Source organism: Pomacea canaliculata, linkage group LG14 (assembly GCF_003073045.1).
Source record: "Pomacea canaliculata isolate SZHN2017 linkage group LG14, ASM307304v1, whole genome shotgun sequence".
NCBI classification, from domain to species: Eukaryota; Metazoa; Mollusca; class Gastropoda; order Architaenioglossa; family Ampullariidae; genus Pomacea; species Pomacea canaliculata.
In genome coordinates this window covers 17,656,029-17,678,754 of record NC_037603.1, presented here as the reverse complement: position 1 = coordinate 17,678,754, position 22,726 = coordinate 17,656,029, and the positions used below count along the sequence as shown (strand labels likewise).

The 22,726-nt window shown below is 36.7% G+C and overlaps 2 protein-coding genes across 8 annotated transcripts in view; one reads left to right on the top strand and one right to left on the bottom strand.

Moving 5' to 3' along the window:
• Positions 1-1,413, top strand: part of LOC112555448 (2-acylglycerol O-acyltransferase 2-like) — a 7,255-nt gene extending 5,842 nt beyond the window's left edge. For all 6 annotated transcript variants that reach the window (XM_025223859.1, XM_025223863.1, XM_025223861.1 and 3 more), the window contains exon 6: positions 142-1,413. In XM_025223859.1, coding sequence (XP_025079644.1) covers positions 142-296 — 155 coding nt within the window. In that variant the 3' untranslated portion in view covers positions 297-1,413. The remainder of the gene's footprint in view (positions 1-141) is intronic.
• LOC112555445 (transcription factor Dp-1-like) lies at positions 1,081-22,726 on the bottom strand. Of its 2 annotated transcripts, XM_025223850.1 has the most exons (11): positions 22,329-22,726; positions 20,382-20,509; positions 16,799-16,862; positions 16,263-16,351; positions 15,554-15,663; positions 13,531-13,699; positions 12,874-13,086; positions 11,814-11,962; positions 11,243-11,409; positions 10,866-10,953; positions 1,081-10,692 (listed from the first exon to the last, which is right to left on the bottom strand). In XM_025223850.1, exons 1-11 carry the CDS (start codon positions 22,372-22,374, stop codon positions 10,479-10,481), a joined length of 1,437 nt encoding a protein of 478 aa, XP_025079635.1. In that variant the 5' UTR covers positions 22,375-22,726; the 3' UTR covers positions 1,081-10,478. The 2 variants fall into 2 exon arrangements, with proteins under 2 accessions (XP_025079635.1, XP_025079636.1); XM_025223851.1 differs by lacking the exon at positions 10,866-10,953 and having other exon boundaries at positions 10,474-10,692.

The following is a 22,726-nucleotide window of genomic DNA, read 5'->3' as shown; positions in this document are numbered from 1 at the left end:
CTGTTGACATAGACTTCACACCAATCTAAAACTTCAAGAGGGTGGATAAAAGACAATGAATGGAAATGTAAAATAAATGAATGCATGCACGTGGCCGAGTGATGCATTGACGTGGCCCTCGGCATCTGTTGTCTGTTGCAGTGGGGGAACCTATTCACGTGCAGAAGGTGGAAAAGCCCTCGCCCGAGCTTGTGGATGAATTGCACGCCAGGTACCGGAAAGCTCTCGAAGACCTCTTTGAAACCCACAAATACCTGAGGAACATACCTGCCGAGCAACACCTGAACATAAAATAGGATACCGTTCACTTGTTGCCTGGGAAGATTCATGTCATCAGATTGCTGTGAAAGATCCCCGTAAGAAATGTTAACTTTAATGTTCCGGTCATCGACCCCTGCAACTGGTGCGTTGGTGACACCGTACATCTTCGTGTCATTTGAACAGTCAAAGAGTTAATTGTATCTGCACCGCACCTAAACTGTTAATTTTGGGGATTATTTTATTTACCCATGCTGTCTTGCAAGACGACACATAACATTTTATTTTTCTAAGAAAGGTGTAACAGCACGTATGTTTTAGTTATTCGACCCAATTCTGAGTGAATTGCTACTGACTTCCGCTCTGGTACCTGCAGACATCCGTGTCTTCATCATCGAGAAGTCAAACCATACCTTTATGATGCATCCGTGCAGGTTTTGAAAGGCTGGTATCTCGAGAATAGGTTATTCACTCACACTTGAATGTTTTATGCTTTGTATTGAGCTGAACCCTGTCACTTAAATGAAAAACAATTTATCTAAATCTTCAAAAGTCTTTTTTGGCTGACAGTTGACTAAGAAAATATGTGGTTACGATAAAACTTATTTTAAACCAATTTTTATGTGAAATGTTTTTCTCCTCAAATTTTAGGATCGACTTTGCACTTTTGCATGCATTATATAAATATATAAATTGCATTTTTATAATTATGAATGTAGTTGTTCACACATAGTGGTTATGTACACAAATATACATGGCCATGTACACCACTACACTCATACACACGCACACTTACCAAGGACTGAAAAAATTACATGAAAATTTAATCAATCTGAATTTATATAGTGACACTGATATCAATTAATAGAAAACCACATAGTTATATCATCCTTGTTAATGGACAAATAGCAGCCATAGAACATTCTATTGGAAACAGGTACTGTGCACTCTGCTCCATGGTCAGGTAACAATGTCAGCCAAGAATGATGAACCAAGCAACAAGTCATTATGACCAAAATCCTGGATGCCTTGTTCTTAAATCACTTGTCACCTCTCATTTTGTCTAAAATGTTTTAAGCATTTTACATGGTTGGAGTTGAGAAAAGGGAAGAATGGCCATTAAACTGCACAAATTCTGTAGTTGTGACAAACTTATGATTACTTTTGTTATAAGTGGGCATATAACTGCCTATCTAGTCCTGTGTATCCTATTACCTGTCTCTTAGCTCCAAGATGCCTTTAAGCAGAGCATGCATTAGTCTCAACCAACAACAACTTGAATTTTTTTAAATCATCAAACATTAAAGAAAGTGAATATATTGCACTATGCTCCATTGCCCAACTATTTAAAAACAAACATGTTGCCATTATGTTTACATAACCATGTTGTATTATAATTTCTTATACAGACTTCCCACTTCACTCTCTTGTCAAGCTGATGATATTGTCCTACTGAGCTTCTTACATGGATTGTGCACTTGTTATCATCACTACTTGATAATTCCACCATCTCCTCTCTGATCCTAATCAAAGTTAACCCCAGCACCACATGACCTAGGTAATTGTCTGCATTATTATACTTTGAAGCTGCCTTGATTTCAGAGGAAAATGGGTGGTTAAGATTCATAAGACCTTCTCAATCTTCTATCTGGAAACAGCTCAATAGAAGTTCATCATGTAGTTTTAAAAGTATAATAAAATGAAATTGTAATTTACTTAAAGACATAAAGGCATGTTTAGTCAGAACAAACAGTTATAGGCAGTCCTCTGCATCTTACGTCATATAACTTTCCAAACAGCTTGTCAACTTTTAATAATAGTTCACACACCAAATTCAAAAGCATAATTCATCTCCTTCTTGTACACACATTCTGATTACAGGACTGAGAATGGAAGAAAACAAGTTCAACGTTCTGTCCAAAATAAGCTGCCAGTCACTCAATGTAATGTCCAAATTATCTTTAAGCCGCAGTTCATCTACACTGAAATAAAAACAGGCTTCCTCTTCGATTCTGAGACCAGAAGAAAACAATGAACCATTTTCACAGAATAAATCAACAAAATTACACCCCAGCTTCAACATGCAAAAGTCTTAAAAGTGCAGGTTGTCCTACATTCAAGTACAGATATTCTAACTCTGAATAAAAATCTGTAAGTCTAATTGTTGCCAGTTTCTCTAATAAAGTAAGATTTGTAATCAAGTCCCCAAACAATCATGAGCAATATTTTACCTGCAAATCTTGTTTTCTGTTAATGCACAGAAAGCTGTTGATATTGTAAGCAGTGATCTATACCAGAATCAGCAAGATTGATTCTTGTCCATTTCAACAAGTTATAAAACCAGTCTGGAAGATGCTCAATAATTTGAAGGGTGAGTTGTGAAATCACCAACTATTCCATAAAAAAAAAATGATCTGTGATATTCATCACACATTTGGTAAAGGAACAATTTAATAACAAACAAAAAAACCTTCCTTCTACAAAAGATCATTTTGCAGTATAATGGACATTACCTCTTAAAAAAGTCAACACAGACACAAATCTCAAGCATGTGTGGTTGTCATTAGCACTGTGTTTTTTACTGCCTTCATACAATTTCACACAATCGAAAAAAGCACTGCCAGTCAGTCCCTATAATTGCTTGAGATCCAGTGCCTGTGGTTAGTTTAGTCAGATAGCAAAGTGCCCCACTAAGACATTTTGTGGGGATGATGGTCTAGTAAGCTTGGTGACCAGTTTCTGTAAATGACTTGCTGGTGTCATCAAGTCTTTCCACATACAGCACACGCATTGTGAAGGCTGGTACCAGTGGATATCAGCTGCAGTGGCTGGCAACACTATTCACGATGCCTTCCACACAATACATCCAGTGTCAATGCCACTCTACACCATGCTGCCACATTCTTCTTATTGGGCAATGCCAATGTCTCGATCTCACAATCAGTTCCAGCTGCTAACAGAAGCCCTCCTGTTTTGCTGGCCTTGGTCAGCAGCACATATTGAGCAAAAAAAAAACAAACAAAAAAACAAACAAAAAACAAAACCAAACTGTAGGGACAACCACTCTGGCAACGTTGGCTGATGTCTGCATAGTTAGCATGGCCTGAAGATACACTTGCATCCAACCACCATTACCAGCATGATGGCAGCAGAAAAGCAATATCATGTGAAGACTGCAACAACAGCCTCTACAAAATTCAATTGTTTTAAAATGTAATCTCCAAACTGATGATACAGGCCCTTCAAGACTTCTGAGCATGACAGTTATCTGAATAACTCCCTCTACCTTCTAAAACCAAAAAAAAAAAAAAAAAAAAAACACTCATAATTCTGAAAGTAATTATCTATTTAAAAAGTTACAAAATCTGTTATGAAAAAAAGGAAATTTTAATTCCATCCTCTTCACGGAGTTGCAGTAACTTCCAAAACTGTGCACAGGCATAATTTTCCCAGCACTAGTACTGTTCTAGAACATACAGGTGAAATAGTATACACCATCATTCAAAGTTTTAAGTTGGTCAGAAAGCAGATCTTTAAATGCTCAGATAGCATTCTGCCCATATATGCTACACAAAACAGCTCACTGAGGGAGAAGTGAATCTGGCCATTCGTACGAAACAATTTCACAAAATCCCCCTGTGCACATTTCAGTTACTAACTTAAAGCTCATGGGAACCATTCTCAGCAAAAATACATTTCAGATATTCTGTTGTGAAAAACTAGTAGTCTGACTTGGTAGAATCTGTAGCTCTAAAAATTTCAAGTACTTTTCACATAATCTGCAAGTGTTGACCTTTACAATGTCCTACTCATGTAAACCACATTTGTGATACAAAAGTGTTGAAACAAAGCGACAATGAGACCATCCTCTCTCTCTCACACATACACATCAGAACCATCATGCCACTTCAATGTGATCCATCCTCTGTTGAACAAGAACATGAGTGTCGTGGTCAATAACTGATCAAACAACCAGTGGTTCCATCTGCTGCATAGTCGTTTTGCAAGAAGCAAATGCCCCATCCCTGAGAAAGTTTCTCAACCTACATTTGCAGGATCCTTCTAAAGGTGCATAAATGATCAACAGATTTACAGCAAGCCTGCAATACAGAACATGTCAACCAGTTAGTCTGCTTCACTGTGTCAAGGAGAGTTATTTTCAAGGAATATTTTTCTAAAGCAAAGTATTATCTTCACTGATACGTGGCTATGACAATGACAAAATATAAAATAAACTCTCCATAGTTATTTTGCTAGACAGAACACCAACTGACTTAGGCAACCTTGCTAATGCAAGTTCATGACTGTGATCATAATTGTCTCAACAACATAAAGCCGCCTTACTAAAGAATGCTCTACAAATACATCTTGCTAGAAGGCAAGGGTGCTTTTTAGAATGCACTGGTTTTATGCTCTCAGTGCCACAAGACCTACAGTAAGTAAATGGCAGGACAATGTGTACAAGCAAAATGTCTGATAGCACTTGAAGAAAGGAGCAGTCACTTCAGCAACTTGCGAGTAAATATCCTGAAGGATCTGTATTCAGTTATGATAACATACCAAGACAAGACTATTATTCAAGGTTTTTCTAAGATTATTCATTACATATATCAATGACTTCATATGCTAAAAATTTTCAGTGTGGCAGAAAGCATATCAAGCCAACTCAATCATTCATCACGTTGTCTGCAGCAAGAATGAAGTTATATGCATCATGCTTGTCATACTACTCACCACTGACAGAGATCTACTGATTGAAGGCAAACATACTTGGTGTAGGCATGTTAGATTCTGTGATAATTTGCAAACAACTTATCGGGGATTCTTGACAAAAGATTGTCTTGGAATTGATGACTAGCTAACAGGCACATAACAGACCATCCACATTAAGATTCTATAGATAGGTTACACCACCCCAAACTAAAGTTCCTCCAATCAGGCGAATGGTGAAACAGCATAATTAAAGATTCAGAACACTAAAATACGCATCATCTGCCCTTGGAGAAGACAAAATATCTTGACTGAGAGGAAGAACACAGCCCTTGAGTCCCACAAATGGTCAACTACAAAGACTAACCAAGGATCACCAACAACGATGGATCAGCCACCTTCCAGATTATTTCAGACAGCAGATGCCAACATTTTTCTGAAAATGATATGATTTGTACAAGCATTATCTTCTATAACACTACTCATCATTGCCCACTGGCCAGTTGACTCATCACTTTAAGGAACAAAACTGTTTATGCAGCTCATGCACATCATGCAGCTCAGACAAAAAGACTGGCTCAACAAGACTGGGAGGTAGTGCTCTTCTTTGTTTTTAAATGAACAAGTTGATAGACTGCGAACAAAATGCTGAGCAGAATCAGTGGTGGTGATAAAGCTTTAGAAATCTTAGGCTACACAGATTGAAATCTTTACCCCACAGCCTTCACAATAAAACACTAAGAGCAAGATATCACCATGGCTATCACAGAGTAGCCAAAGCTTCCTTCAAAACAATGCACTTAACTAAAATAGTTGCAGGAAAATATGATGCAAAATATTCTCTTAGCTTCTTAAGCACCCTTTCCAAATATACAGGTGTATTTCCTCTCTTTCACATGGTGCACAGCAGGGCTTGTTTCTTCCATAGCTAACATCCAATGTCAAGTTAGATGACTAGGAAAGGTCTGCAGAATACCCCAAGATCTCCACTGAATACAAGAGGCTTAAATAACCCAAATATAAATGTACATAACAAATACTAATTCTATATATTTAAATAAACTGCATAGATTTACTATTAGATGCATTGAATCCCAAATGCGAGTGAGGCTAACTATTGTGAAAGTCCCGTCTCTACAGCCAAATGTTTTGCAGCAGAAGCAAATTGATTAAAGATCTTAAACACCCCTTCCCCCCAAAAAAAGAAATCTGGATGCAGCCAGAACTTTACCTTGTACTTCCTACAAAGCAGAACTCACTCGATACATATGTTTACGCAAATAAGCCAATTCAACATCATGTTCTGAACCACTGTCTGACTAAGAATCGTATTTGACCAACTTCAAAATACATCCAGCACAACTATCATTAATCACAGGGAAAAAAATGTGGTAATTCAGATAACTTTAAACTCATTTTCACACTGACACAAATGATGCCTTGCCTGATTTGAGAACAAGTTATTTAACAAATACTTAAAAGAAGACAAAAGATTTATGCTGGAAATGAAAAATAAAAGATGCTATTAGAATGAAAATAAGTTTTGTCCAATTAAAAATTTGCAAAATCTGATCTTGATACTGACAAGAATGAATGTTAAAACAAAGTTGTTGTTTAAAAAAGAGAAATGCACGCATACTCACACACACACACCAAAAAAACCTGTTTCTAGAAGGAACACAAAAAGCCTGAAGTTCACAGGCAAATATTGATGCAACCAAGAGCACTCTGTGAACCCTGAGAGATAACAGTGTGTAGTCAATTATCATTTAAACTTTGACAGTATGTTTTATCCTACACCACTGATGTTAAACTCATAAGATGTAGTGGACACTCCAGCAAGGGTAGTTTGGGAAGGAGAATAGAATACAATGAAGCCACCAACCAGGCTAAGGAATGGCACAAATGTTATCCCTAAAGGTATTGCTTCTGCAATAGTTACCACCATGGAACCACCACCAAAATACACTTCAAGAAATGCACGCCACACCTGAGTACCACCAGTGTTCGGATAATCTTTTCTGCAAAAGGTGCCCATACATTTCACAAGCTTAACTAAAGCCTACAGGCACTTTATGTGTGAGAAAAGGAGATATAAACACTCATGCAATCCAGCTCTGAAGCAGTTTAATGAAGCCTTCTAAATATAGTAGCACGAAGACAGCAAACAGCTTAAACCAGCCACTTGCTGATCTTTATCCCATTTATTGGTACCTTCATTATGATAAATTTCCTTTTTTGACAAACTCACGTATATCTGCATGCTCTAGCTGGAGTCGCCAAATATGTGACAAGCTTCTAGAACTGTATTTTGCATTACTTAAAATTGGAGTTGACTCATATGCTGTCCAAACTAGTCTGTTCAAATGGTGAGATGACTTTCCAGCTTTCTCATCAGACAGATTAGCAATCCAGTCTTGCAGTCTTAATGAATTTTGTAAACATGAGGTAGGATGCTACCTTCAACCTGTTGTGGTAGGCTTTGCGACTGTATAGTATATCACACTCTTCACTTTCTTCTTGTGTCGACTGTCAATGTCATCTGCCAGTCCTCATTTACCCTTAACCACCACTTTGCATATCAAAACTTCCACTTGATATGAAAATAGATGTAACTTAAAACCAACTGGCTTTCTGAAAATTAAATCAGATGAAAGACAACCTCAAAAAAAAAAAAAAAAAAAAAAAAGAAAAAGAAAAAGAAAAAAGAAAAGAAAGCTAAACATTTTCATCTTTCAGTGCTGATATGGCAGTCAGCAGTGATTAAATTTATATGCTACAACATGTAACACAATGAGAACAAATAGCAGTCACTATTGCTTTATGCACACTGCCATCCTTTATTTTAGGTGACTGTACATGCACAGCCCAAATTTTCTCTTACATGCTTTCACAATTCTCCTACACACTTTCACTTTGAATCTAAGTGTACAACAAAAATTATAAAATATCTAGAAGTAGTCCCTTTCTGACAGTGTACATCATATAGAAAGAGAAAAAAGAAGTATTTTTAATTTTATATCACACTATTTACATGTCAAAAATCTACTTTCTTCTACATTCTTCCTTTCAGCAATAGCTTGAACTTGCAACTCAAAAATGAAAAAAGGGGGGCTGGGAGAGAAACGATCTGTAGAAGCACAAAAGCAATTTGAAGCATAGTGCTCCAAACACTTTTGCCAAAATGTCAACTAATCAACTAAGTCATTTTTATTTAATAAGCAAAGTACCTAGTGCAACAGCACAATCATTTTCTATTTGCCTGATCACTCAAAACAGAGCAATTAAAAACATTCTAACTCACCCTAGATAGGTACAGCATCACATGATATTTCTACAAAGCAAAATCACTGCTGAAATGTCTAGATTACTAGCAAGTATGATAATCATACTTCATAAATGCAGTCAAAGCACACCAATGCAGCAGAAACCTCATAACTTGTCAAATGTCAATTCCTTCGCTAAGCAAGTGAACTCCTACTGAAGAGATGTTAGAAAGGTGTTGAGGAAGTCAAGAATGATAGTGGAAAAAAAAAAGGAAAGAAAGAGTGGTGTATATGGACCAAACTGCTCAAATATTTTAATGCTTTAAAAACAGACTTTACTATAAAGGCAAAAATTCCGGTCCTCCCTATTAAGACTTGCTAAAATCCAACAAAATCACATTGAAACCGAGAGAGGTCTTCGTAAGAAAATCAGCCAGGTTGCTTTCATTTCCCCTATAAATTCTTAATTCATTTATTTGATGCTGAAATTAAAGCTCTTACAACCATATAGTTCTTATTTTTTTTGTTGTCATTTCCACTTTTGCTTTTACGCATTTATTCTCCCACTGTTATGCTTGAATGACTCCAGATAAGAGCAACCCATCAACATGTGGTAACTTGAGATGGTCTCTTAATGTGCACTATATATAAAATTTTGTTAAACATGATTTTTGCAACAAAAAAGACATCAACAGAGCAGTCACAGGACTTGTGACCTGCCGAAAAAAAAAAAAAAGTTAATGAAGCACAACTGATGCATGCTGTTAAAAACAATTAACAGGGAGGTAGGGGGAAAGGTGTCGGTCATTTTGAACCAAAGCCAGCACCACCCATATCAACCTCCCACCTATGTCTAATGAACTTTTAGTTCACACTAAATTATTCCATGCATGTGTTTGGTTTACATCATCAAACAGGCGTCTTTGCTTAGGGGTTGATTTAACTTTAGGTGTTGGGACGGTGCGATCTTACATAGGGCATCATGGTTATAGCAAGGTCAGTTCTTGAAGTGGTTGGCTGGGGCAGTATAGTTTGGACTCAAAATGACCAGTAACCCAATGAATAAGCAGTTCCTTCAAAATGCACTTAATTTATTTTAAATTATTTCTGCATTAAGTTGTAATATAGGGTAAATGTACTTTATTTTTCTAATGTATGACTTCTGCGAAGAAACAAAAATTGTAGCAGAGTACAAACTATTGGTCTGAGCCCCACTGGGGAAGCAGTCATAATAGAGATGATGGTTATATAATGAAACACACCCATGAAAATAGTTTGGATCATTTCTAAGAGGAAGTCACAATATGGATGATCTTGAAAAAGAGGTTTTGCTGTACATGCAAATCTAAACAGATGCACAGCCTTTTCAGCTGTTGTCTTATCTAACACACACAAAAATTTGTTCCAAATGGACTGCCACAATTAAAATATTTTCACTGAGAAGTTGAGAGAGGACAGTAAAGGCTAGAATAAGGCCAATTTCAGTCTAGTATAAAACCTCCCTTATAAATTATTAGACCTTTGCACTGTCAGCAGCTTGTTACAAAAAATGTGCTGAGATTCCTTACTTTTGGGGAAAAACTTACATGGAATGATGTTTAACGGCAACATTTTCTGAAAAACTGCAAACAGACATTTTTCCATGTCAGTCCATAAAAACTGCAATTGAAACTAATCAGAAAAATGACTACAAGTTATTAAACAATTATGCTTAGAGCATTTGTCCAACTAGCAATGTGTTTTGTGTGGCAAACAAGCTTGTGCAAATGCAGGAGATGGATTCTATTCTTTCTGAGACCTAACTCTTCCTCCCACTCCTTGCATTAAAAAAAAAAAGAAAGAAAGAAAGAAAAAAAGAAAAAATACAAAAATGGAATTGAAAATTGAAAAGACTTTATGAGCTTACCATCACATATGCAGGCTGCTAATGCGCTTAAACAGGTAAGTTAAAAAAGTGCCTGGCATGTGGGGAACAAAAGGTTTTGATGCCAACTTAACAGTGTTACACAGGTACCCTTAGGTCGCAATGAAACTTACACTTTCATCTTTCAGCATTTAAAATCCTACGTTCAAGAAACCTTAAAAAAAAAAAAAGGGGGGGGTTGGGGAGTGGGGAACCTCTACAAAGGCCCAAACAAACTTTGGCAGTTCATGCTGTCTCACTCATTCTCTCACTCATATTTCTGATACTGCAAGCAATCGTTTTTATCTCAACAAGCATCTTTTTTTTTTTGTTTTGTTTCTCTATCCCAAGTCTACAGGGCTGGATGGATCAGACTCGCTGTCATCATCATCATCAGAAAAGTTGGAGGGTGTATCAGTGGCAGCACGAGAGTTCTGGTCATAAGAGCCTGAGCTGGACTGGCGTGACAAGCCCTGCAGGGAGGCTGTTAATATTTCACAATCTCCCGATTCACTGTATGTGAGGTAGGGCTGACTGGAAGCTGTCTGGCTATACCTAAGGAGAAAATGAACAAAGACATAGTAGTCATCAGAAGAATGTGCTGCTCATGAACATATCTACAAGTCAATATAGAAAGGTGATTTTTCTATTACAGAAAAAAAGTTCAGTTGTCTTAAAATGAAAATCTTGCGATGACAAAGTTTTAATGGATAGTTTGTTTCACCCACTGAGCATGGTGAGCAGCAACAGCTGTAGGGTCAATAGGGCGTATTCCACTAGTGTTGAATGCCAGAGAATTTACACCAGAGGCCATATCTGTTGACACACACAACAGGATACCATTAAATTTAAAGCCTACTTTACAAGGTGCCCCCCCAAAAAAAGTTTGTATGCAAGCGCACACACATATCTGCACACACACACCCCATTTCCCTGTAATACAAACCGAAAGACACGCACATCCAGAGAAAGAACATTGTGCCCAAGATGTATTGGTGACATGCACTATCAACCTAGGAGGTTGGTTGATTCCATCTTCTATCCTATGTGCTTTGCTAGTGCATAGCGACAGTTGTAGCTCCTGCCCTTGACAACAAAAACTTACCTTGAACATAGGGTTCTAAAACTTTTGGCACCATTTTGACAGCCTTGGCAAGGTTCTCAGGAGTGCAGGTTCCACGCTCCAGCCCTAGTGCCATCCCCATTCTTTTCAACACTTCAATGTCATCATGGATTTCAAATGTGCTATCAAACTTGAACAAGTACTCATACCTGTCATAACCAAAAGAGAAGAAAAATGACAATGCAAAACTCAAAACACTGACACAGATACCTGTAAAATGGCAGCATAAAGAGGGAGGAAGAGATGAAAGTCTCACTACAAGTTATAATGAGGTCCAAATGCCCACTCTACATGAGCAATAAGCTGCATTCTTTATCAGCAGTGGTGCTGGTCAATGGAAGGATTTACTTCTCTGATGGCTTTTTTCTGGGAAGTTATGAAAAATTGTAATACTTCCTCCCATTGTTAAGGGTACCATCAAATAATAGATCAATACTGCATCCTACAGTTAAAGGCAGCATCAAATAATAGTTCTATGCTCTCCCCCACCCACGAATATGATGCACTTTGCCTCAAATGTGAGAAGCATATTTGGATAGAGGTGCCCACTCACTTGTCATTTGAGATACTGCAGTCAATGACTGTCTTTTTGCTGGTGTTCACAATGATGTATGGCAACTGTATAGCTGAGTTGGGAGGAGGTCGGCCATTCAGCTTTTCATGTTCTCGATTTCTCTGAACTAAATTCTTAAATGCAATTTGCTGCAACAGAAAAAAATATTTTCAAAATAAAAAGATTTCATGAGTTATTTTACCAATTATCAATTTGAAAAGTTCTTTTCTATGTCTTCTAGCAAACCTCATTGATAAGAAGACATCTGATTCTCTTAACAGTAAATGGTCCCCAGATACTTGCTGCAGATGGTTGGGCAGCGACCAATCTTCAGATGAAAGTTGAGTTTGTAATATAAAAGGGAGAATGATGCTCTGCAATTGATTTGGAAGAGAACGGTCAGCTGAAAGATTGGGAAAGGAAAAAAGCTGTTGGAGTATGAGCATTATCTGTTAAGGCAGCATTTGCATATTCTTTTTTGGGGATTTTTGTCAAGGAATAATCTGTTTCAAACCTGCTATTTATTTCGATCATATCCACTAGGATAAATTGTGAAGACTAGGGCTGAAGCCAAAAGAATTTTGCTGCTGTTTTGGTCCTTGACCAGAATGGGGAACCTGGCAGTTTTCCTCAGTGTTGTGTAGTGAAGTCCTGACCAGACTTGTAAGAAGAGTGTAAATTATTCTTATGAAAACCTGTTGAGAAGGGCAGCAGTTGTGTCTGTGTTCTCTTAAGTTGGGATTTCCTAATCTGATGGAGGAAGCTTCAAAGAGAACTTTCTACAGAAATGATTGGAATGAAATACTTTTCACATTAAAAGGGGGATTTGTTTTTAATGCTTGCTGAAAAATTTTCAGTATTATGTAAAACAATTTTTTTTTCAGGCCTTATTAAAAAAAAAAAAAGCAACACACCTTTCCACAATTTTTAAATTAATTTCTTTAAATGCCAAATTTTTCAGGGATTGGAAATCACTTTTCAAACTATATCAATCTTCAAGTTTTCCCTGGTATGGCCTCTGGTTTCCTTATTTATAAATATATATAAAATGATCAGTCACCTGGAGTATAAGTTCTTGCAATTGTTGTGTCTTATGCTTGATGCGATCAGTTCGCCTCTGTTTCTCCATTTCTAAATTATGACATTCCTGAGCTGAGTTAGTAGGTAGACCAATCCAGCGGATCTCCTTCTTTTCCTTAGAGATGATGTTCATCGCCATAAGTACGTTCAATGCATCGTACACTCTCCTTCTAATATTTTTCTGGTCATATGCCTGAATGAGAAAACACAACAATTTTAGTGTTTAATATCTTTAATGGCACTTGCCCTAATTATTTTTCTGAACTGCTCAATTTAGTTACTGTGCAGCAAAAACAATGAAACTCTCCCCTTTCATATCCTTCACCTATCCACCACTGAATCATGTAATGTGAACTGAAGACACACCTTTTCCATGAGCAGTACTCCTAACAACAGTCCACATAATGCCACTCTTTTTTTCAACCCCCACTCACCTTCCGTTTATTGCTACTTCTAAAAATTAGTTCTTGTTATCTGATTCTTGTTTTCTATATTTGTCTTTTATTAGTCACTACTGTTATTCATCCCTCTGTTCCTTCGTCTGTCGTCCATGTCTTGTTCTTGTCTCAAGCATGCTCCTTGCGAGTGTAATTATGCACTACACAAAACACGATTTTATTATCATTAAAAATCTTACCAAAGCTTGATCCGACGGAGACATATTCCTTGGGTCACTAAACTCTGCTACAAGTTCATCTGCCACTTCATTATAAGATGTGACACCTTTCCGCTGAACCTTCTCGCATACTTTCATAGAAAAGTGGCGCAGACCTTTCCCTCCTTTGTCTCCCTTTTTACCTCGCTTCCTAAAGAAAATAAGAACCTAAAATTATTTTTTAACAATTCTCAAAATATATTTTTGTACCTGAAATTAAAGCACCATTTCCATAAAAAAAAAAAAATTTACATAGAGAGAAACACAAAGATAAAAAAAAAAAAAAAAGACTTTTTTATTTCCCATTTACCTACAGCATTCTCATTCATTTGTCCAATGAAATACAAGTGCACACAATCAGAAATGCCAAATCTGAAGAATGGTGACAACAGAAAACCCAAATCTTATGATAGTTACTAAAAACCAAAAGAACTGGATTTCATATAGTGTGAGCATAACATTTCTCAAGAAGGCAATTATCAAAGTGCAAGGCTTACAGAACAGAATGTGATATCCTGCTCTTTGTGTTACTTTTTACACTACAGTTGATTTCAGTCAATCATTTGTGCTCAGCATACCAAGTTTTAGTGTCCTCATATGCATTTCAGCAGACACTAATGCAAATTCTTTCTCGAGTCTACTTCCACAAAATGTTTACACGCTTGATGTAAAGGGTACTAGGTAGTGATGCAGTATGACAGAGAAAAGCAACACAATCAGGCTATCATACAAACATACATACATAGAGAACATTGCCAGGAACATAAAAGAACACAGGAAGGAGAAGGTGACGAAAGTAACAGGGTGAATCAATTACATAGGTGTTTCCAAAAGAGATGGATTTTAGACTCAAAGGCTGCAGCATCTCCGCTTTACAAATAGAGGCAGTGCATTCCAAATAACGGTGTCAGCAAAAGAGAACGATGGCCGAACCTCTAACATCTAATACCTTAAGCTCAACCTTTTGTCGCCAGAGGGCTGTGATCTAAAATTATGCATGCCAGAATCATGAAGTTAAAAACGAAATTATGGTGTGTCTTGTTAAAATGCCCCTGTGGGACCTCGGTATGCTTGCCTAGCAAGCATCGTAAGAATAGGGTCCCTGCCATCCAGCGAGGCATGTTGTAAGAGGCGACTAAGGTGGACACTTCACCTAAAGGTAAAGTGGGATGTGATAGGGCTAACAACCCCACCATGTTAAAAAAAAGTCTGTTACTGAAACTGAAACTAACTTGTTAAAATGAGTGGGTTGGATGTGGCCCATGGGCCGTAGACACCCCTGGTCTAATATGTGGGACAGCAAGAAAACCGACATGGGCAGAGCAAATCTGCCAGGCTGTAGGGTGCCATAAACTCAGATAGACTGAGGCAAGACCGTGAAAAAAAAAAAAAAACAACGATTGCAAAGTAAGGTGATCTTGAATTTGATGCAAGCCTGAACTGGCAGCCAGTGCAGGTTAATAGAAGTGGTGTGACATGATCAGTCTTACACTTGCAGAAAACAATGCGAGCAGCATTGCTCTGAGCTCTCTGAAGCTTGCTGAGGAGGCAGCCAGGGAGATCAACAGAGATAGTCAAATATAGACAATACAAACGCCAACATAAGCTGCTTGGTGGAAGCAGTAGAAAGATGTCTAATGCAGTTGATCCTATACAGAAAAATGGACCTGCAAAGACAGTTAACATGAGTCTGAAAAGACAATGAAAAATTACTCCAAGTTTCCTGACCAACCGGGAAGAGTAATGATTGATTCAGAAAAAGTGAGGTAGACGTCTAATCATATACTTGGTGGCTACCGACAAGACCATTTCTTTTTTTTAAACTGAGTTACAACATTTCGACTACTGTTTCTAGACTAATGTTGCATTCACATATGCTTTCTCAGTGCCAGGATTGTGCTGTATTCTCAATGATGCTGCCCTTAAAAGTTTAAAATAAATCTTTAGTGTTTAGATTCACCTTTCTGACATCTAAAATAACAATGAACATAACAACTCTGATTACCCTTCTGAATAATCCGAGTCAAAGGCGATGTCAGATGCACGCTTGCGTACAGACCAAGGTGATGTTTCCACATGTACAACTGTCTGACGAGGGTTGGGTGATGCCATCATCTGAGAGAAAACATACATGTTAATTCTTTAACATTTTTATGGCTCACACCTTTAGTTTTCACTATTTAGAAGTTTCACCAGCTATAAATACTAAAACACTATTTTTCAATTTCCTGTTATTTTACAGTTTAATAGTGCCTGCAAATAATGAAAAATTCAAGTTCTTGTAATCAAATTAAAAAAAAAAGAAAAGGTTTCAAATTATTTGCGAAACAAAAAAACACATGAATGAGTACAGCATGATTTCTTAGGTTTTTTGCCATTATGTTGCAGACAAGTACCTCTTTCTTTTTCAATTTTATCAAAAAAGATTTTGAAGATGAAAGTTTTTCCCTCAAAACATGACTTCTTTTTTAATTATTTGCTGAAGGTAAAGAAGACATGAATAATGGAATTATTCATTCCAAACATGCAACTACTAGCTGTAACAAAAATTTCTTGAAATGGAATCTACAAAAGTTCAATAATTATTTCTTATGATGACTGTTTGAAAATTCAATCTGTAAATAATCTCTTTAAAACTTTGAAGGCATAGGGAAAACAACATGATGAATGGAAGAAATGTGTATACAAGGCAGTCTGTGACCACAACACCTTACCTGCTGAGAACTGATAGATTTAGGCAGAAGTTGTGGTGACATCTTATTTGGAGACTGTTGAAGTGGCACTGCCACGTACTGCACAGTTTCTGAAACAGCAACCCCCAACCTCAAAACACACACCAAAGATAATTTGACTTTCCAATCAATGTAAAATACTCATTAATGTAAAATAATAGAGGTCACAGTTGGTGGAACACTGAAAATGTTTATATTGCATGAAAAAGGCATCCCTTGGCAGAAGAGGTAAAGGTAATTAAGAAATCCTATAATAGCATGTTTCATGGGGAAATGTAAGCATGTGTGTCTTGTCCCACAATCCATGAAAGGAAAAAACAGAAACAAAACAAACCATGCCACTCACACTCAAAATTTTCCTTTATTATTAACCTCAACAGCACTGCTTTCTGATATCACAGTAACTTACTTTCAGAACATATAAAAACTCTCTTTCCAAAATCAAGGAAAGTCTACATAAAGGTAAGATTAGGTACCACAAAGGAGAGCAGTTTCAGAACTGCATTCTAATAACTTACGGGTCTTTGAAGTTGATGCCTCTTTGACCCCTTTCAAATCTCCATTTGCATCCAATAACCCGACCTGTATACAAATAAACAATAGTTACAATTACAATATTGGTGATTTGTTACACAATTTGTGACCATTACAGCTGCATTGAAGTATAAGTGAAAAAAAAAATTCTTTCAAACTAGTGCTAAACAATTATTCCTAGATTTCATTACAGTAATCATAACACAAAAAAATATTCACATTTATAGAAACTGCAAACAAATTAAATGTCATCAAATCAGTGGGAACAATGCTTTGCCTCATTACCATCTGTTGCACTTTGTCTTATGTTTTATGTCTTCAAAGCCCAAACTTTTACCTTAAGCCCAGGAAAAAAAACGATTCGACCTCAGAAAGATTGGTAAGGGGTACATGAAGTATCAGTCATGCTTTCCTAACTGCTTTATCTGGCTTGATAAGCACAAGTACTATCACCTTGGTCAAACCATTCTGTTACTGGATGGTAATAGTCTGGCCTTTAAATGGGACTTCGAAGGCACAATAAATTGTGCCTAGTCTTCTTGCCGCTATCTGCTATGTATGTGCATGGCAGATGTCTTGATCATTAATTGCATAGAAAATGCAGTGATAACTAGAACAATATTCGTGAAACAAATGGAAAATAACATCTGCAAAAAGATTTAAGGTACTTTCAAAGTGGATTAATGCTTTTTCTAAGGATCAGTCTATAAGATCAGAGTCTGATGCAGTATTATACGATCAGAATCTGATGCAGTATTATACATGCAGCAAACCCTTTAATTATTGAGGGAGACAGGGAATAATTCATAGACACATCTTCATGTGCTTTATTAAATGTGTGCACTAAGATGAACCTCCACTCATCCATGATGTGATAGCAATGATGAGTTGAACATAACAAAATAAGTCAGAAAAAGAAAAATTAAAAGGATCACAGATGACATACTTTATATTTGCTACCAACTTTTGTAAAATATTAAGGAAGAAAGCACCAGAAATTATGTCCAATAAAATATGACATTTGAGTCTATCAACAGTCACTATATTTAGACACGCAGTTGGGAATACCCTGCCAGTCCCCTTTTAGCATATACAGACAGAGGAAAATATTTAAAAAAAAACAAACTTAAATACACTTTAAAACAATACTTAACACATTCCCTTCCATGTGCAAGCTTAAGTGAGATTATATGTGTTTGTGTGGTTTGCATGAAGAGCATCTTCTAGCCAGAATCAGGCCCTTATTATCATTTTTGAAGTGGAATCTACAAAAGGAAACAGGAGAACAATAAAACTAGAATATTTCAAGTACTCAACGTACTGCATCAAGACCTGAATTAACCTAATGCCTTATAAAACTATTTCACATTTTTTAGAAAATTCTGTTTAAGAAACCTCAAACAGAAATAAATTTTCTCAGTTTCATCATTCTCCTTTCACTTGTGTAAATGAACTATATCAAATTTTGAAACAAAATTCCTTCTTGGGAGAGTGAGGTCCAGCTTTAAACTACACGCCAGTTTTCCAGAAGGGAGAATTGATGAGCACCATTCAAAGTGCTGGTATGCAGAGGTCAAAGGTGACAATCCAACAAGGATGTCATAAAGAGCTAGAACTAGAAAGACTGTACCCCAAAAGCAGCCCAGGTTCCTGTCTAGTGTTTCCTAATTCAAAGGGAAGGAAATGACAGGCAGCCGGGACAAGGTCACACCTTGCTGCCCATTCTCATGGTAATCAGGAACAGGTGGGGGAAAGGTAGCACCAACCAATGCAAGGCTAGTCTCTTCTGCCTCAGGCGTTCTCCTTTGATGTGTGTGTGCCCGCCCTCAAGCGCTCATGTGAGGGAGGAACACAGAGATTATAGGGAAGAGAAAGTTAAGGACTAAGTGATAGAAAACAAACTTCTGATGTACCTTGAGCTCCTCAACTTCTGGCAGTTTTCTTCTCATGCTAGTTTGCACACAGTTGTCCACAAAACTATGCAGTCCATATACTCAAATAACATGGACTTCAACTCATGTGATCTCACAAAAGCAGACTTAAATTCTGATCTGTAATCAGCATTGGACCACTTCTGTCCCCATCCATATCATGCACAGAGTTGTTGTAGTGTGATTAGAAAAATGTCCTTGTATGCAGTCTCCTTCAGTCATAACTTAATGATATAAGTATGCAAGATTATGTCTAGTAAGTCAAATGACTGATAAAAGCACACAAAGTTAATGGTAAGCACTCAGTATTTTGTTATGCAAATGCTGAAGACCTAGGATAGAATTTTCCTAACAACACTGGACAAGAGGCTGCATATTATTAATTGGCAACACTTTCACAGACTTTGAATTGCAATCCAGTCAACAAGACTGCTGGTCTCTAGCTGACCCATAAGGGAGGGTTCTTTGTTGGGCTAGCATTGACAGCACTCTCCAAACTGGCCATCTCAAAAGGTAGACCATACATGATGGCTGTCTAGTTGAAGGTTCACAGCCACACAAGCACTGCCAAATCTAGCCCAGACGTAAAAATCATGCTACACTATCTTTGCTGGGTAGTACAAAAAACACCAGTCTGCAAACTAGCAACTGTGCTGCACCTCCAGAAACTGATCATGCTTCCTACACTGTTCTTGGCCATCTTGATAAAGCATACCATTCCACACTGGTTTTTAACATTCATTTCTTTGCTGCCTTTTTTAAATCTCTTTTCATTACAGTATGATCCAGGTAATATTATATGTGACATACTAATAAAAAGATGCCAGACAAATCAATGCAACTTTCTACTCAGAAGTATTCAGTGCTCAAGTAATAAACAGAGATTTAAAAAATAATGCAATCAAGTTTTTTTGCTTAATACCAATATAATAAAAATGTTTTTAGAGTTAACCTTATTATGTGTCCAAGATGATTTTAACCAACGACAACTATCTGGCACCATTTAACACACAAAAACAATATGCACATGTAATATTATGAAACATGAGTTTAAATAATTTAGTGATTTAAATATTACCAACTGCTTTCAAGTGCAATATCTATATTCATGACTACCTGAAGGTGAGACTGAAACTTCTGAGAACTAAATCTGAAATTACTCATGTGTACAAATACAATTTGTTGACTTCAAAAGCACTTCTAAGTAGGAAAATAATGCACCGACAATTTATCTAATTATTTTGGCAAGTTTAGAAAATTAGCTTGTTCTCCTTCTATTTATACACACACACATTCCTATATGCAGGCACACACACACACACACCCTCTCACAAATTGGGTGATGGCACAACAGCCAGACAAGCCACCTGACATAAATGCCAATTAAAAGAATAAAAACAGGCAAGTCTCAAGAGCTTGTGTCAGTTACGGAAAATGCTGTAGCACCTACACTCTTCCGCAAAATATCCTGTTGCCTGTGTGTATGCAAAGCACTTTGAGCCTGTCTGATGTTGAAAAAAGTGCTATATTAATGTACTGTATCCTTATTACTATATTATTATTCAGACAATGGAGTATGACAATAGCCTGTATGCTTTAATAAATGTTTTATCTAATAAAGTGAACATTCCTGTACCTCTTTTGCAAACAATTCAAGTCCACTGTCTTTGTAATATTTCACAATGTCGTCCCTAAGTTCTGCAGGAGCACTGGAAGATTTTGATGGTGTTGTAGGTGTGGTCACCTTGACTGGACTTACTTGTCCTGTGATAAAGACATGTCAATGATAAACAGATTAAATGCACTGAAATTCTGCTTTTGTAAATGTCATATTATTTAGAAAAACTATATTTCCTCACAATAGCTCCAAGCTCCCCACCCCTCTGCAAAACACACACACACTCTCTCAATCTTTTCTTTCTACCATGCATATAATCATGACTATACATTTTACAAAGGTATTCTGTACAATCTCAGATCCAAACTGAAATTTAAAAAGCTCATTGAATACACAGAAAACCCTATAACTCTATAAAGCCTCAACCACAGAAATACAATGAAATACCCACTTTCACATTAACACTCATGGGAAAATGATATAGGAATAGTTTTAAACATATTGCTACAGTTTGAAAACATAAGTACTCAAAGAGGTCTTAAAATATTGGTCACCTAAATAGCAGGTTTAAGCAACCCCCTTTTTTCCTTCCAAAAACACAGAAAACGACAGTGCAAATCGTGTTAATGGTTTAAAGAATTAGGTTAGTCCAAGACACAATTACTGTATTACCCTTAGAAAACAAAATGAAAATATTAGATTGTAACATAAATCAAACATAAACACAATTACAATTACTCTATGACACAAATCTGTAAATACATGAGGTTTGTTTCTCCACAGCTCTGACCTATTCAAAATGCTTAAGCTGTCACTGATGTTATGTTAGTTAAGTTCCAGAAAAACTTAAGGAGGGAAAAGCAAAAGCAATCTTTTTTTTAAATTGAGGGTAGGCTTAAAAAAAATCAGTTTTCTAGTAAATCATCACTGGGTAGAGATCAAGTAACCTTAAAACAGTAAAGGATGTACCTGCTAATAAACTCCTGGTAAACTTTCACTAGTTTCAATTGTGTTTTACTATCAGAGAACATTTGCATTACAATAGTTCAAAAACAAAATTTAAATCTTCAAAGAGCTATCCAAGAACTAAGATCATAATAATTTTTGAATTCATCATTGTAAACTGCTATTTTAAAATATATCTTTGTATAGCTCATTACAATAATGATAAAGTTCATTCTTGTACATTTGGTTGTACAAATTATAATGATACTGTTTTATATGTAAAGCCATTAAAATCTATAACCCTTTACGATCTTTCTTTTCAGTGTTAAAAACATCTACCACAATTTTACAGGGAAATTTCACTGCATGCACATCCAACGTCACTGTGCTTCCTATACTGCAGTGGCTTTACTTACTATGACTACATGGCATTTCTACTTTGATGAATAGAGCACTCTCTGCTGTAAACAAATGCTTGCAAGCATACTCAAACGTACATATTTCACTTCTTTTTTCAAAAATCAAAAGCATTACGGGATTCTTTTCGCCAGAAAACTTTCTTTGTGACATGCCAGCGAACCGACAAAAAAAGTAAAGGAATGACTTCGTAATGTCAATATTGTCCATACATGTATGAAAATATGGGTGTTATTAGATGCATGGTGCAAATAAAGTTGTATCCAATTAAGCCTAAGAATGTGCGTTATCCTACCGGTAAAATATAATGGTTATTAAGATTATTAATCTCTGGTATTTATGTCAACCCAAACAACCTCATAAAAATGGCCCTCATTCTCATCAAACCGGATTTCACACAAACAAAGCTAAAACTGTCACTAATAGGAATAACCAGAGATCACATAAGATCGGTGACTTTGTGCAACAAAGAACAAAGACAAAATGGAAGATTTTAAGGTCTCAGACTGTTTAAATTTGTGAGCAGATGATCTATAATTTATCAACACGTGTCAGCAGTTTTCGTCAACATTAAACCGAAGAATGATGAGAGATCACGCTTACCATCGTCCACCCAAAGACTTGCAAGCGTTGTATTTGAACTAGCCATCACCTGCAGTCGGTATCTTCAGTCACCAAGCGAACTATTCAATTGCTCATTCAATGCAATTTTGACACCGACTGATGCTTAAATACCGATGGATTCGCCTTCTCAAAATCGGTTTTAAAATTCCGACATCAAAATGGCGTCCGCTCACTTCAGATGAGTTTTCTCGGTAACTAGGACATATTTACATCTTTAAATCCATGATATAAAGTCAGTGATCGCTGAGCTCTAACAGTTTAATCGATATCATTTTCTTTACTCCTTGATTGTGCTGACGTTATTATTGTGTACGATCAACTTCTAGACCATCTCCCGTATCTAACATACGAGCTTGGCGGCGTCGGCCATCTCTCTC

Excerpts from the sequence above, each read along its gene's own strand:
- LOC112555445 (XM_025223850.1), bottom strand. The coding sequence starts at position 22,374 with ATGGCTAGTTCAAATACAACGCTTGCAAGTCTTTGGGTGGACGATG. Across the intron at positions 16,352-16,798 it reads GGCATCAACTTCAAAGACCC|AAACTGTGCAGTACGTGGCA; the intron begins GTAAGTTATTAG and ends TTGCTGTTTCAG. Across the intron at positions 15,664-16,262 it reads AATCTATCAGTTCTCAGCAG|ATGATGGCATCACCCAACCC; the intron begins GTAAGGTGTTGT and ends GTTTTCTCTCAG.